This window comes from Podarcis bocagei, assembly GCF_964188305.1.
Source record: "Podarcis bocagei genome assembly, chromosome: 18".
Taxonomy (NCBI): domain Eukaryota; kingdom Metazoa; phylum Chordata; class Lepidosauria; order Squamata; family Lacertidae; genus Podarcis; species Podarcis bocagei.
This window is the reverse complement of record NC_138144.1, coordinates 8,839,621-8,855,910: the sequence shown is the minus strand read 5'-3', so window position 1 is coordinate 8,855,910 and position 16,290 is coordinate 8,839,621. Positions and strand designations below refer to the sequence as shown.

At 52.6% G+C, this 16,290-nt stretch overlaps 1 protein-coding gene across 1 annotated transcript; it reads left to right on the top strand.

The window, feature by feature from the left end:
- Positions 1-9,872: 9,872 nt before the first annotated feature.
- On the top strand, positions 9,873-16,057 carry FEM1A (fem-1 homolog A). The gene has a single exon (XM_081177546.1). The coding sequence runs from the start codon at positions 10,132-10,134 to the stop codon at positions 12,091-12,093; it is 1,962 nt and encodes a 653-aa protein (XP_081033672.1). The 5' UTR covers positions 9,873-10,131; the 3' UTR covers positions 12,094-16,057.
- The last annotated feature ends 233 nt before the right edge of the window (positions 16,058-16,290 follow it).

Sequence of the window (16,290 nt, the reverse complement as noted above, 5' to 3'; positions counted from 1 at the left end):
TCACACCCCAAGAGCATTTTGGGAAACCTGTAATCCTGTCTGGGCAAAATATGCCAGTGTGGGGGCAAGCCCAGAGGCCAAAAGTGGGCAGAGGAACTAATGCAAATTTAACATTAGGTTGATTCTGCGAACACATTTCTTTCTCTGTCCCCCACCCAGACAAGCAAAGAGTTCAAGAGGCATTCAGAATCCTACCCCCAAAACAAGTTTACTAACCCCCCATCACACCCCGGGGATTAGAGAAAACCAGGAGAGCTCGTGAACCCTGCAATGGAACTGTAGCAGTTTGGAGACATTTCCGGACGATTGCAGGCATTGAACTCAAAACTCATTGCAAACCCTTTTCGGAACAGAGCCCTGGCCAAGGAATGGGGGGACGAAAAGGATTTCCTCGATGTTTCTGGCCTGCTTCTGGTTGGAAGACTAGTGATTTTGTTGTTGTGACGCATAGAGAAGACAACAAATCACAGCCTACCATCCAGCACAGGCTCACCCTCCCCACAAATCACAAGACCACGTCATTCCCCCCCTTCCGTTCTGCTTCTTCCTCCTTCCTTTCCCTGAGACGTCAGCTGCAGTCAGTTTGGATCAGCGAAGTTCCCTCCATTTGTTTGTCGTCGTTTTTGAATTATTATGCTCCTACATCATTAAAAAATACACATCACAGCAGTTTACAACAGCCTCTGGCTATAATTAAAACACACGTAAAAAAATCAAAGACCATCAACTAACCATTATGGAAGAATCCCTTCAAACTCTGCAATTTTATGATTTGATGATGTTGTATTAATTGCCTGTTTAAGCCTGGCAACACAGGAAAGTTTTCAGAAACAGAAGGCGCCTACTGAATTTCCAGTGGCAGGGCGTTCCACAGGACTGGGCCGATGGCACTAAAGGCTCAGTTTCCTTTTGCTGTCAAATGAGTCTCGCCAACTTAGGGAATGGACAAGAATGCTCCTGCGGATGAACTCAGTGAGCGAACTGTGGTGTAAGGGCTCAGGCAGTCCCTGAGGCACCCTGGACCTAGGTTGCTCAGGGCTTTTTAAATTAACACAAGGAGCTTGAAACTGGCTGCATAAAAGTTAGGCTATTACATAGGCAGCCTTGTGCTTTTCCCATCCTGTGCTTTCAGTGCCTTGTGTAAGTATCCCTAACATTCCCCCAACTTTCTGGGTCGCTGGGTTTTATTTTACTTGAGAGAAAGAAGTTGGCGCCTTGCAAAACGTGCCACAACCCACCACTGCTTCCAGTTAGAATCATAGAGTTGGAAGAGACCCCAAGGGCCATCGAGTCCAACCCCCTGCCAAGCAGGAAACACCATCAGAGCACTCCTGACCTATGGTTGTCAAGCCTCTGCTTAAAGACCTCCAAAGGAGGAGACTCCACCACACTCCTTGGCAGCAAATTCCACTGTCAAACAGCTCTTACTGTCAGGAAGTTCTTCCTAATGTTTAGGTGGAATCTTCTTTCTTGTAGTTTGGATCCATTGCTCCGTGTCCGCTTCTCTGGAGCAGCAGAAAACAACCTTTCTCCCTCCTCTAGGTGACATCCTTTTATATATTTGAACATGGCTATCATATCACCCCTTAACCTCCTCTTCTCCAGGCTAAACATGCCCAGCTCCCTTAGCCGTTCCTCATAAGGCATCGTTTCCAGGCCCTTGACCATTTTGGTTGCCCTCCTCTGGACACGTTCCAGTTTGTCAGTGTCCTTCTTGAACTGTGGTGCCCAGAACTGGACACAGTACTCCAGGTGAGGTCTGACCAGAGCAGAATACAGTGGCACTATTACTTCCCTTGATCTAGATGCTATACTCCTATTGATGCAGCCCAGAATTGCATTGGCTTTTTTAGCTGCCGCGTCACACTGTTGGCTCATGTCAAGTTTGTGGTCAACCAAGACTCCTAGATCCTTTTCACATGTACTGCTCTCAAGCCAGGTGTCACCCATCTTGTATTTGTGCCTCTCATTTTTTTTGCCCAAGTGCAGTACATTTCTCCCTGTTAAAGTTCATCCTGTTTGTTTTGGCCCAGTTCTCTAATCGGTCAAGTTCGTTTTGAAGTGTGATCCTGTCCTCTGGGGTGTTAGCCATCCCTCCGAGTTTGCTGTCATCTGCAAATTTGATCAGGATGCCCTTGAGTCCATCATCCAAGTCGTTGATAAAGATGTTGATTAAGACCGGGCCCAAGACAGAACCCTGTGGCACCCCACTAGTCACTCTTCTCCAGGATGAAGAGGAACCATTGATGAGCACCCTTTGGGTTCGGTCAGTCAGCCAGTTACAAATCCACTGAGTGGTAGCAGAGTCAAGACCGTTAAAGGCAGAGCAGAGTGAATTGTCAGTATCTTCTCTCCCCAAGTTTTTGATGAACAGTTTTCTCCCCCCCCCCCCACTTCCGTATCACTTAATTCTGCTGGTGTCCTTTTTTCAAAATAAAATAAAAATAAAATTGACTTGTTTTGCACAGCACACTAAGCTAGGAGCAGGGAATCCAAGACTGTTGGGCCAGGTGTGGCTCACAGCCAAATTTGATCTAGAACTCTGGTTCCCCCTCCCCAGCATCAACTGTTCAGTATGGAAGGGGAATGAGTTGTTGTGTCAGGGGTACAATCTGCAAGAAGATCAAAACAAATCTCAGCCAACCTGCGTTCCATATACGTATGTGTGTCCTGTCCCTGTTCAAAGCCTCAATCACATAACATCATCCATGCTTTTTCCATTTGCATGCATGTCAGTTTGGGGTGTGCATGTGTTTGCGTGTGCAATGGCATTTTGTGTCTGAAGCTTTGAATAGGGGCAAGGCAAGGCTTGGCAATCCAGCTGTGCTTTGACCTTATTTTTATTCTACTGCTGGGGTTCTTTTTGCCTTTTGCACAGTCAGGGCAGATCAAGGGTGTTGCTGAGCTGCTGCTGCTGCTGCTGCTGCTGCTATTTTTTTAAAAAAGTATTATTTAACAAACTTTTTAAATAAAAAAAACTACGGAGAATGGGGAACCTTACTAAGAATGATCATCATGATTATCCATAGAATTTGTTAGCTGCATGTCATGCAACAAGGCTTCCAAGCGACTTGCAACATATTTTATGTTATTTCTAAATAATACTTTGTATTAATTTTCCAATTATTAAAATCCAATATAAACCACATTTTATCAATGTCAAATTACAATTCAAATGTACACCAGTTATAAAGCCAACGTATTTTAACTTGCAACGTATTTTAAAAGCACGAGTACAAAAATCACTGGGTTGCAACCAAATGTGGTCCTGCTCAGAGTAGGCCCATTAAAGTCACAGAGTGGCTACCTTCGTGCCATTGGTTTACTCGTGAGTATATTGCAATAGAAACATGTTAACATGAAACAACAAATGGTTTGTTAAAAAAAAATATACACAGGCATCTTTCTGACTTGAGAGACAATGGATTGCACGGGGTGGGGGGTGAAGTCAAACTTCTGTGCAGCGCCAAAGTGATCTCTCTGGGGCAAAAAGCCTGGGCAGCGTGTCTGGAGGTCCTGGTCTGTCCAGACAAGAAGACCCCCCTCTCAGCTTTGTTGAGGTGGTCCAAAGGAAAGCAGAGCAAGACGTTTGGCACCAGCTTGGCTGCGGGAGTTGCCGGAAGGAGGTGGACAACAAGCCATCCCACTGTCTTGGGCATTCCACACCAGATTTGCATAGGTTTTGGCCCTCCAGCTGTTTTGGGACTACAATTCCCATCATCCCGGGCCACTGGTCCTGTTAGCTAGGGATGATGTGAGTTGTAGTCCCAAAACAACTGGAGGGCCAAATTTGGCCATGCCTGGTTTATGCCTTTAAGGTAAAGGGACCCCTGACCATTAGGTCCAGTCGCAGACGACTCTGGGGTTGCGGCACTCATCTCGCTTTATTGGCCGAGGGAGCCGGCGTACAGCTTCCGGGTCATGTGGCCAGCAGGACTAAGCCGCTTCTGGTGAACCAGAGCAGCGCACGGAAACACCGTTTAGCTTCCCGCCGGAGCAGTACCTATTTATCTACTTGCACTTTGACGTGCTTTCGAACTGCTAGGTTGGCAGGAGCAGGGACCAAGCAACGGCAGCTCACGCCGCCGCGGGGATTCGAACCGCTGACCTTCTGATTGGCAAGCCCTAGGCTCTGTGGTTTAACCCACAGCGCCACCTGCGTCCCTTGGTTTACACCTTAGCCCTTCTCCCGCAAGGCAGCACATCACAGCCAACAGCCAATGACGACATCACAGTCAGTGGGGGCTGGTGCTTAATGGGACTGGGTAGGGTGGAATCCTGGGAGCCCAACAGTAGGTGGCGCCAGAACCAATGACAGGCAGAGCAAGTGGAGCCAACTCCTTCGAGTTTTGTCCCCATCCCTCTCCTCACTGCTGATTTCTACAGGGGCAACCCTGAGATGCTATAGGAGGAAACTGCCAGGCACTGCTGCCCCCCCCCCCCGGACTGGTTTTGAGGTTGGTGGGTGAGGCCTGACTGAGCGCAAGCGGAGGTTAATGGGGCAGGGACCCCTTCGTGATCACTGCCCATCAAAAGCCTGGCAGGAAAGTAAGTTTTGACCTGGCGCCAGGCAGACCTTCTCGGGCAGAGCGTTCCTCAAACAGGAAGTCACCACCGAAAAGGCCCTGTGCCTTGACATCGTCCTCCAAGCCTCTTTCCACAAAGGGAGATTGAAAGGTCCAGGTAGGATCGTATTGGGAGAAGCCACCCCAGAAGGTATTGGGGTCCTGAGTTGTAAAGAAAATTAAATGTACCCCTTTGGTGACCAAACACCGGGAAGAACTTTTCGGATGGTAAGTGTTGTTCATGATAGAACAGAGCCCTACGAGAGGCGGTGGTTTTTAAGTAGGTGGTCATTGGTGGATTTTAAGCAGAGGTGGAATGGCCGTCTGTCATGTATGATCTAGCTGCGATTCCTGCCTTGCAGGGGGTTGGACTAGATGACCCCTGGGGTCCCTTCCCACTCTGATTTTGTGACTCCATGGTTTGTGAGTCTGCCCTGCTCACATTTGGTTCTAGTCCCACTTATTATTAGAATTCAGGCCCCCGAAACCTTTCCACATCCCCTCCCCAGAGTGCTGCCCCTTTTGGGGGGGCCATTTTGCCCATCTTTCTTGGACGTTGTGCTTTGGGGGTTTTTCAACAGCACATCCCACACTCCGCTGCTGCTCCCGCGAAACCCCACAGCCTCTCGGCAGGAGGGACCCGAGTGCCTTCTCTCTCCTGCCTGCTGCTGCCCCACTTCCAACTTGATTGACTGTCCTTTAGCCCACATAGCCGTGACCTCAATTACGGTATTTATTTACCACGTCGAAGACGAAATGGAGGACAAGTGTTCCCGCCGAGATGCGCTGTGCGTATCTCTCCGGGTCTTCGTTGGCCTGCGTTTTCTTTCAACAGATTCTTTGCAATACCTTGCGATTCCGGGAAAACAAGGATGCTATTGGCAATTGCCTTTCTGGCGAGCAAAGGCTGTGTGTGTGTGTGTGTGTGTGTGTGTGTGTGTGTGTGTGTCCCCGCCGATATCAGTTGCCTTTGTGACAGGAACATTGTTGAGTTGCTAAAAGTCATGTTCACCACTTCTTATTTAATCCAGACTTACCCCAAAATTTGTTTGGGGGCCTAATCTGGCCCACTGGTCGGTTTAATCCAGTTTATTTCCCGGGGTAAAATCCTAAAACACAACTTCAATCCTTAAAAAAGTGTGGTTGCAAGAACCAATGACCTTATATTCTGAACAAGTCTTGTTTAACCTGGAGGTAGGCTGTATGAATTGTGTGTTGCTTTGTAACGATTTGTTGGGTCTCTGGACCATAATAAAGACTGATGATGAGAAAAGCTCAAAAACTTTAATCTTAGAAAAAGCTCAACAACTTTGGGGTAAAATCATAAAAAAGCTCAAGAGCTTCAATCTTCACGGTCCTTCACCTCATCAAATCTGGCACTCTTTGAAAAAAAGTTTGGACACCACTGGCTTAGGTAATAACAGAGTGTGCCCAAGACCGTAAGAACACACCATGCGCGCTTGTGAATCTGTGTGGGTAAAATACTACCACCATTGCCTGGCAAGTGGCTAGTCCTCAGTGAGGTGCTAAAGCTGTTTCTGGACTATACTACTTCACTTGGTGGAATGCTTCTCCCCATCATTATTTACATGAAGAGTTTTCAGAACATAAGAAGAGCCCATCTCGTTTCACAGTGGCCAACCGGACTCCCGTGGGAAACCAGCAAGCAGGATTTGAACACAAGACCCCTCTCCCCTCCTGAGGCTTCCAGCAACTGGTATTCAGAAGCATTGCTGACTCCCAACCAACAACAGAGCAAGCCCTCCCCATCATTGTCTAATCCTCTTTTGTTGTTGTTTTGCTTGCGACGCGGGTGGCGCTGTGGGTTAAATCACAGAGCCTAGGACTTGCCGATCAGAAGGTCGGCGGTTCGAATCCCCGCGACGGGGTGAGCTCCCGTTGCTCGGTCCCTGCTCCTGCCAACCTAGCAGTTCGAAAGCACGTCAAGTGCAAGTAGATAAATAGGTACTGCTCTGGCGGGAAGGTAAACGGAGATTCCGGGCGCTGCTCTGGTTCGCCAGAAGCGGCTTAGTCATGCTGGCCGCATGACCCGGAAGCTGTACGCCGGCTCCCTCGGCCAATAAAGCGAGATGAGTGCCGCAACCCCAGAGTCGTCCGCGACTGGACCTAATGGTCAGGGCTCTTTAACACCTTTGCCGCGGCTCCGGGGCGGATACTAGCGAGGGGAGGAGGCGCATTGTTCGCCCCGACACTCCCCACTGTGGCGGGCGCTGTACTGGCTGTGACGTCGCATGGGGGCGGTGCGTGCGTTAGTCATGCACCGTCCCAACGTCACCTTCCCGCCCACCCGCCCGCTACATTGTAAGGGGCATGTACGCTGGTCACTGCATTGAAAGGGGGCATGTACGCTGGTCACTGTTTTGAAGGGGAGTGAAGAACACACACAAAAAGGTAACTTGTTAATTTAACGTTTATTTCTATGAGGAGGAGTAATTCTGAGGGGTCAAACAAAGAAATAATAAAAAAGTAACAAAAAAGTTATTTTTATAATGACGAGTTTTGCGGCTCCCAGTTTTTTTTTCCTTCGGAAACGGGTCCAAGTGGCTCTTTTTGTCTTAAAGGTTGCAGACCCCTGGCCTAGGGGGCTGCAGACTTGAAAGGCAGCCCCCACCGTGAGCTCCGGGGAGGCTGGACCCCCTGCCTCCCAAAAAGAACATCACTGCAAGGAGGGAACCGACTGGGGCTTCCTTTCCCCCTCCCAGAGGAAAGAACGCTTAGAAGGACCATGCAGCTGAGAGCTTTAGTAGAAGCTTGCTTTCCCCCCTTCTCCTTCCCAGCCGCTTTTCCTTTTGTGCCGTGTCTTTTAGATTTTAAGCCTGAGACTGCAGGCACCTTATTACTCATCACTGCAAGCTACTCTGGGACACATTTGGGGGTGGGGTGAGGGCCCTGAAGAGCAGGGCGAAAATCTTCCGATTAAAAAAACTGAAATAATCTTCCTCAGCCCAGCATTAGAAGACGATGGGGATTTGCTACCTCTCCAGAAGAGTCTTAAGAGGCTGGTTTCTCCCCCTGGTATAGCAACCTGTGTCTGGTCGAACTTGGTCCCTACTCCCTCCTGGCTCACCAGTCCCCAGCCCCCAGTAAATCAAAATGCTCCTAAAGAACATTGGAAGAACATCATCAGCCAGATCTGCTTGCAGGCCAAAGAGAGGGAGAAAGATCTGCAAATGCAACAAGATGGAGGGATGTTGCCACTTGTCCCTGGCTAATGGGTACTTCAGAGGAAAATGTCAGAGTGTATCTGGGTACCATAGCAACATGGTACATTCCAATCTCCCGCTTCAAAGCTGCAAATCATTCGTTCTTCAGGACTGGGTCCACTGAGCGGGGCTTGCCGATCAGAAGGTCGGTGGCTCAAATCCCAGCGATGGGGTGAGCTCCCATTGCTCGGTCTTTCTCCTGCCAACCTAGCAGTTCAAAAGCAACCAGGTAAAACGCGGGTGGTGCTGGGGGTTAAACCACAGAGCCTAGGACTTGCTGATTAGAAGGTTGGCGGTTCGAATCCCCGCAACGGGGTGAGCTTCCGTTGCTCGGTCCCTGCTCCTGCCATCCTAGCAGTTCGGAACCACGTCAAATTGCAAGTAGATAGATAGGTACCACTCCAGCAGGAAGGTAAACGGCGTTTCCGTGCGCTGCTCTGGTTTCGCCAGAAGCGGCTTATTCCTGCTGGCCACATGACCCGGAAGCTGTACACCGGCTCCCTCGGCCAGTAAAGCGAGATGAGTGCTGCAACCACAGAGACGTCCGCAACTGGACCTAATGGTCAGGGGTCCCTTTACCTTTACCCCCACCACACACAACCCGCTATGGCTGAAGTTCTCACCACTCTGTGTCCAAGAGCAGAATGACGGACAGGTGGAGTGGCAGGTGAAGCTTTTCTGGTCGTTGCAGCACTCCTCCATCACACACACACCCCACCACTGACCTGGGTTTCTGGTTCTTTACTAGCACCCACCATGAAAATATGCAAACACCAGTGGATGAAAAAACAAAACAGAGACAGTAATCCCATTTATTTATAATATACAGTGGAACCTTGGGTTAAGAACTTAATTCATTCTGGAGGTCCATTCTTAACCTGAAACTGTTCTTAACCTGAGGTACCACTTTAGCTAATGGGGTCTCCCTCTGCCGCTGCGCAATTACTGTTCTCATCCAATGGATCCAAACTACAAGAAAGAAGATTCCACCTAAACATTAGGAAGAACTTCCTGACAGTAAGAGCTGTTTGACAGTGGAATTTGCTGCCCAGGAGTGTGGTGGAGTCTCCTACCTTGGAGGTCTTTAAGCAGAGGCTTGACAACCATATGTCAGGAGTGCTCTGATGGTGTTTCCTGCTTGGCAGGGGGTTGGACTCGATGGCCCTTGTGGTCTCTTCCAACTCTATGATTCTATGATTCTATCCTGAAGCAAAGTTCTTAACCCGAGGTACTATTTCTGGGTTAGCGGAGTCTGTAACCTGAAGCATCTGTAACCTGAGGTACCCCTGTATTTTATTACCCACCCTTCGCCTTAAGGTCCCAGGGCACACTGCAACATTAAGAACAGTTTGAAACGGCTGAGAATCATGTCACCGAATCGTAGAGTTGGAAGGGGCAATGCAGGAATCCTTTGGCCAGTGTGAGACTCGAACCCAAGACCCTGAGATTAAGAGTCTCATGCTCTACGCACTGAGCTGTCCTTCTTGTTTAGCTACCTGTTGCAATATATATATATATATATATAAACACAATCACTCCAAATGGATAAACTCAGTAAAATGTGTATTTTTGCTCCCCCAGTGCAAAGATACGCCTTAAAAGACCCCTCCCCAACTCTGCACCGCATATTTAAGGCAGTTATCACACCGCATTAAAGAGTCCTGGCTCCCCACCCTCCCTGGGAACTGTAGTTTGCTCAGGGTGCTGAGAAACCCGCCCCCACCTCGCCTTCCTAAGCAGGTCTACTCATGAGCAAGCCCCCTCCCTGGAACCCCCTCCTTCCCTTCCCAGAAACCCTCGCTCCATTCCCGCTCTGCCTTCTGGGAAATGGAGTCCCTCACCCTCCGTGACGCTCCAGGGCTGTAGTCCGCCGCGGACTCCGCTTCCCAGGAGCCACCGCGCGGCGGCCGCCCACATCCTGCCTCTAAAGCCGCCTGGGGGTCGTAGTCTTCCTGCACAGGCGCGCCTCCTGGAAACCCATAGGGCGGGCCTGGAGCGCAGGACTACGACTACCGGCATGCATTTCTGCGGCCAGCCATTTTGGGGTGGTGTTTTCCTCCCCCCTCCCTCCCTCCCACCCCTAGATCCCCCTGAATATACTTAAGATGGCGCCGGGGGCAGGAATAGACTGAAGGTTGCAGCTGTGGAGGGAGGAGAGAGGCGCTGGGGAGGAAGGCTTGGTTGCTAGGTTACCACCCCACCCCACCCCAAGCCTTGCTGCCCAGGGGCACCCAGAGGAAGGAAAGCCCCCCCCCCATGGCCTGAGCCCCCTCACCTATTGGAACAGGTGCTGTGGGGCTCCGCTTGCTCATGGGGAGTGGGCAGCCCCCCTGGCCAGAGCCATGGACCTCCGCTTGGCCGTCTACAACGCCGCCCGCGAAGGCAAGCTGAAGCTGCTGCAGAAGCTGCTGGGAACCCAGAGCCGAGAGGAGCTGGAGGAGCTGACGGCCGGCCCCGGCGGCGGAGAAGGGTCCGGGGGCACGCCGCTGCTGATCGCCTCGCGCCACGGCCACCGCGAGGTGGTCGAGTACCTCCTGGACCACTGCGGCGCCCGGGTGGAGGCGGGCGGCTCGGTCAGCTTTGACGGCGAGACCATCGAGGGAGCCCCTCCGCTTTGGGCCGCGTCGGCCGCCGGCCACCTGGACGTGGCTCGCAGCCTGCTGGAGCGGGGGGCCAACGTCAACCAGACCACGCTCACCAACTCGACGCCACTGCGGGCGGCCTGCTTCGATGGGCACCTGGAGATCGTGCGCTACCTGGTGGGCGAGAGGGGGGCCGACCTGGAGGTGGCGAACCGCCATGGCCACACCTGCCTGATGATCTCGTGCTACAAGGGCCACACGGAGATCGCCCGCTACCTCCTGCAGAGGGGGGCAGACGTCAACCGCCGCAGCGTCAAGGGGAACACGGCCCTGCACGACTGCGCCGAGTCCGGGAGCCTGGAGATCCTGCGGCTGCTGCTGGCCTCCGGGGCGAGGATGGAGAAGGATGGGTACGGCATGACCCCGCTGCTGGCCGCCAGCGTGACTGGCCACACCAACATCGTCGAATACTTTATAGAGGGAGCGTTGGAGGAGGAGGAGGAGGCCGTAGGGGAGCATGACGGCAGCGAGGCCAAAGACCATGATGGGTGTTCTGCTGCCGGCGACGGCCGTCCCCAAGTTTACTGCACGCGGGAGGCAGCCGTGGAAGCACTGGAGCTCCTAGGAGCCACCTTTGTGGACAAGAAGCGCGACTTGCTGGGGGCCTACAAGCACTGGCGGAGGGCGATGGGCCTTCGCCACCAGGGCGGGCAGTACCTGGCCAAACCGGAGCCTCGCCAGTTGGTGCTGGCCTATGACTACTCGCGGGAGGTGAGCACGGCGGAGGAGCTGGAGACCTTGGTGATCGACCCGGACGAAATGCGGATGCAGGCCCTTTTGATCCGTGAGCGCGTCCTCGGCCCCTCGCACCCAGACACCTCCTACTACATCCGCTACCGGGGGGCCGTCTACGCCGACTCGGGGAACTTCGAGCGCTGCATCAACTTGTGGAAGTATGCGCTGGAGATGCAACAGGGCAACCTGGAGCCGCTGAGCCCCATGACGGCTAGCAGCTTCCTCTCCTTCGCTGAGCTTTTCTCCTACGTGCTGCAGGACCGCTCAAAGGGCACCCTGGCCACGCAGTTGGGCTTCCCCGACCTCATGGGCGTGCTGAGCAAAGGGGTGCGCGAGGTGGAGCGGGCGCTCCTGCACCGCAAGGACCCCGTGGCGGACTGCGCCCAGTTCACCAAAGCCCTGGCCATCATCCTGCACCTGGTCTTCCTTCTGGAGAAGGTGGAGTGCTCCCCGGAACAGGAGCACCAGAAGCGGCAGACCATCTACCGCCTCCTGAAGTGCAACCCGCGGGGCAAGAACGGCTTCACGCCGCTGCACATGGCGGTGGACAAGGACACCACCTCCGTCGGCCGCTACCCAGTGGGGAAGTTCCCCTCCCTCCACGTGGTCAACCTCCTCCTGGAGTGCGGGGCCGACCCTGACGGCCGCGACTACGACAACAACACCCCTCTGCACGTGGCCGCGCGCAACAACTGCCCGCTCATCATGAGCGCCCTCATAGAGGCCGGGGCGCACATGGACGCCACCAACGCCTTCAAGCAGACGGCCTACGAGCTGCTGGACGAGAAGCTGCTCACCAAAGCCATGATGCAACCCTTCAACTACATCACGTTGCAGTGCCTTGCCGCCCGCGCCCTCGACAAGCACAAGATCCCCTACAAAGGATTCATCCCCGAAGAGCTGGAGGCCTTCATCGAGCTCCACTGAAGAGGGGGTGGGCGGCATCGCGAGCCCCCTCCTGCAGGGGCTGGGGCTGGGACTCGGCCCGCCTCCGCTCGGGTTTGGATTTCAAAATGCTTCCATTTGCACACTGGGCCGGGTCGACCTGCCCTCTCTCTCTCTCTCCGGGACTCGAGCGAGAAAAGGAACCCGTGGAAATGGAGAGCTGCTCTCGCGGGGCCACGTTGGTGTGGCTGCCCTGGGCACCCCAGGTGGCTGGATCTAGCCCCCGCTCTGTGACCTAGTGTGGCTCTAGGGGGGTTGAGGGCAGAATAAGGGTGGCCAAATCCAGCTGCTCGTCGCCCTGCCCCCTGAAAGGAAAGGGTTCAAGCAGCATGGTCAGGTCAGAATTGCTGCTGCCCTCCATTGCCAACTAATAATTTTTTTCCCTCTTCAAAGCACACACACACACACAAATGCAAATCCTATGTTTGACCTCTTGCTTTCTGAAGCCCAGCCGGCTTTACAAGCTTTAAGAGCGGCTAGGTTTGCATGCCCTTCCTCCTCTCCCTCCCTTGAAAGCAAGCAAGGGGTTTTAGGCGAGCCTGCAGTCAAGTCTTAAAAAAAACAAAACCTGCTCTACTCTTTTTTCAGTGACAGCCCGTGCGGGGGGGGGGGGGGTGTGAAGGTTTCAGCCAAACACTGTGGGTAATGTTGAAAGTTAGCTTTGTTACGCTTTGCGCAGTTGACCCAACCCGGTATGGTGAGGTTTGGTTGTGTTCTGGGTTTGATTTGACTTCATTTTCCAGTGTCCCATATTGCATTGCTGAGATTTTGCTGGCTGCATTGAGAGGCTGGTTGTGGTGTTGTGCTGTGTTTTGCTGTTTTTTCCTCATTATTGTTTTTTTTTTAAGATCAAGCTGGCGCTAGAACTGGTTCAGGCAGTTGAGGGGGGGTGGAAAAACCCCAAACTCTGAAGTCGCCTTTAGGATCAAACCAGCGGCCACCCGCCTTCCTCCCCACAGAAAAACCAGAGGCAGAAAAACCATTATCAGGCTTGTTAAAGATGATCCTTTGAGTTCAGACAGCCCCATTCTTTTCAGAGCGCAGATAGGGGTTGTTGTGGTGTTTTTTTTTTAAGAGGGGGAGCGTCTTCCAGAATGTCCGGTGGCTAGGATCTGCTTCTTCTAATAGGTCCTGTGCCTACATACCCTTCTTCCTTTGCATAGCTGCGGAAAGGGGTCAGAAGTGCTCCTTTAAAGGTCTTTTGGTGGCATCAGGGCAGGGGGAGAGACATTGTTGTGCTTCCAAATTAAATGCAGCGCACAGCCCCAGAGACCTAGTTGGCAGGTTTTGTCCCGGACTGCGGCCGACGGCCCCTTTCTCCACCGGCTGGTTTTGCCGCGTCTCGGGCAGGTCTTAAAAGCGGGGGGTTTGTCAAGCAGCCTCAGTGGATTTCTGCGCTTGCACCAACTCTCCCAGTTGCATTGAGAGAGGTGTCTAATAAGGTGTCTGGAAAGACAGTAAAGCATGAGACTCTTAATCTCAGGGTTGTGGGTTCAAGCCCCACGTTGGGACAAAGGACCCCTGCACCGCATGGGGTTGGGCTAGATGATCTTGGTGGTCTCTTTCCAACTCTACAATTCTGCCATTCTAGACGGCTGTACACTTCATTCACAGTTGCTCCCTCTCTGAAAGACGGGATCTGTAATCAGCAGACTTTTGAGGTCGTGTTAATTGAACTGTTCTTCAGTCCGGGAATCAAGAGAGTTGTAGAGTCAGAAGGGACTCCGAGAGTCTAGTCCCGACTCCCTGCAGTGCAGGGATCTCAACTGACAGGTGGCCATCAAACCTTTGTTCAACAACCTCCAAGGAAGGGAGAGTCCACACCTGTCGGCTTCTTCCTGGCGTCCAGTCGAAATCTCTTTCCTTGCAATTTGAATTCGTTGGTTCAGGTCATACCCTCCGGAGCCGGAGAAAAGAAACTTGCTCCGTCCTCCGTGAAGGCTGATCCCTGAAAATGGATTCCCAAGCCCTGTTATCCCAGACATGCTGGCCCAGGGCTTGGTGGGAGTCAGGAGTCTCAGGTCTTTGAAGAAGGATGCAGGGCTCAGGGCTTTATTTGGAATTCAAAGGGTACCCAAAGCACGCTGAGTTGAGAGTCTGGGGGAAAGGCATGTTGAGCTGCTTCCCATTTGGTTGCATCGCATCAACCCAACAGCTCATGCGGCTGAAAGGTGTACTTGTTGCAGGAGGGAGCATAGCTGTTCACAGTTGTCAGCGCTGTTTGCAGAGATGTTTGGAGCAGTGCTACTGGAGCGCAGTTCTCGGCTGCCATCTTTTGTCAGCCAGCCAGCCACAAGAAAGCGCCGTTGACCCACTGACCATCTCACCCAGCCCTGACAGGGCCAGAGCTTGCGCAGAATGCAGATTGGGAGGGGGGCATTGGAAGGTGCTGGCCGCTTGTTAGTCCAGAGGTGTTTTTCCTCCCAATAGCCCTTCAGAGGGTCAACATCTGGAATGGTTAAAGAGTTCATCTGACGTGGCTTTCGGAGGGCGGATTCAGACAACAATTTCATCCTCCTCCCGTCCCCTGCCCTGACTTTACAGGCTGGGAATTCTGTGAACTGGCAAGGTGGCTCCTGGTCTATAGCTCAGTCAGTAGAGCATGAGGTCTTTAATCTCAGGGTCGTGGGTTCACGTCCCACCTCGGGCAGAAGATTCCCACATGGCAGGGGGTGGGATTAGGGCAGGGGTCAGCAAACCTACCGCGCCTCGGGCCAGTGTCTCCAGCGCTGATCGCACAGAGGGCATGGGAGCGCGTGCCCATACGCACAAGCTATTTCTGGCGCACTTCCGGGTTGGAGGAGCACCGGAAATAGCTTGTGCGCATATTCATGGGCCTCCTCTAACCCGGATGTGCACTGGAAAAATGCTTGTGCATGCACAAATAACGTGCATGCGCAAATAACGCTTGCGCATGTGCACAAGCTACTTCCGGTGCTCCTCCAACCCGGAAGTGGGCAGCCGTGCAGCGCCGGTAAGAGCGGGTGGCGGGGTCGCCACAGGCCGGATAAACGAGTCCCTCGGGCCTTATCCAGCCCGCGGGCCTTAGTTTGGGGACCCCTGGATTAGGGTGACCCTCATGGTCCTTTCCAACTCTACAGTTCCACATGGTTTGTCCCAGAGGACGCAATACACATGGGTCCCTCTCCCAAGCCAATGTCTGCTGGAAAATTGAGGCATTTCAGAGGCTGCTCCACGGGCTCCTTCATGGCCTGACCGGGCCACTGCTGCCCCCAGTTCCACTCGATCTGCAAGGTGCCATTTCCCAACAAATCAATGTATGCCACCGTAGCATGAGGGCTTTGTCTGAATCCATCTCCTCACATTTTTGTTTGGGATTTTTTTGGAGGGGGTTGTATGCCAAAGTTGATTGAGTGTCGTGTGTTGACCACCAAAGTGGTGGGCTCCAAGTTTGGTTTCAAAAGGCTCTCTTGGTGTGGGCAGGAGAGCAAGGGTAGAAAACAGCCGCTGAGGTTGGGTGGGGGGGTAGAGGAAGGGGTGAGTCCCCCCCCCCGCCAGCTGCCCACCCCTCAAGGCTCTCTCTCTCTTCACAACACCCCTCGGGACCTCTGACCACGTGCTTTCCTTGCTTGAGACTGGATGGCTCAGCTGAACCATAGCAACCTCAGAAAGATTTTCCTCAGAGGAGGAATCACTTCGACTGTCCTTCCCCCCCCCCCCACTTTGTTAAAAAAGCAAACAACAGTTTCGAGGGGTAAAGAAAGATGGTTTCAGGGTACTGCTGCTGCTGCTGCTGTTGTTTTCTTGCTGCAAAGAAAAGTGTTCATTTAGCAACGCATTGAGCAGAATACTCAAGAAGCGGAGTGTGTTAAACTCGTCAGCCGGTGGCAACTCCTAAGCTGGAATGAATGAAATGACACTTTAAAAAAATAAAAAGGAAAAGAAGGAAACGAAAATCCTGCTGCTAAAAAAAACAAACCCCAAATTCCTCTGACTTTCTTGTTCTTATGTCTGTTGGGATCTGGTTGGTTGGTTGGTAGGGGTTGCTTGAGGGATGCCATTTATTCTGCAGAAGGGGAGCTCCCCATTTTCTCACAGGGAAACAGGTTCATTTATGGCCCTTAAAGTCCTGTTGTCAGCTAGAGAGGCTTCTGGCAATAGCTCCCCAGCAGCAGCTGGTATTTGGGGATATTCTGGCCGTAGTTCAGTGATGGAGCA

Excerpts from the sequence above, each read along its gene's own strand:
- FEM1A (XM_081177546.1), top strand. The coding sequence starts at position 10,132 with ATGGACCTCCGCTTGGCCGTCTACAACGCCGCCCGCGAAGGCAAGCTG.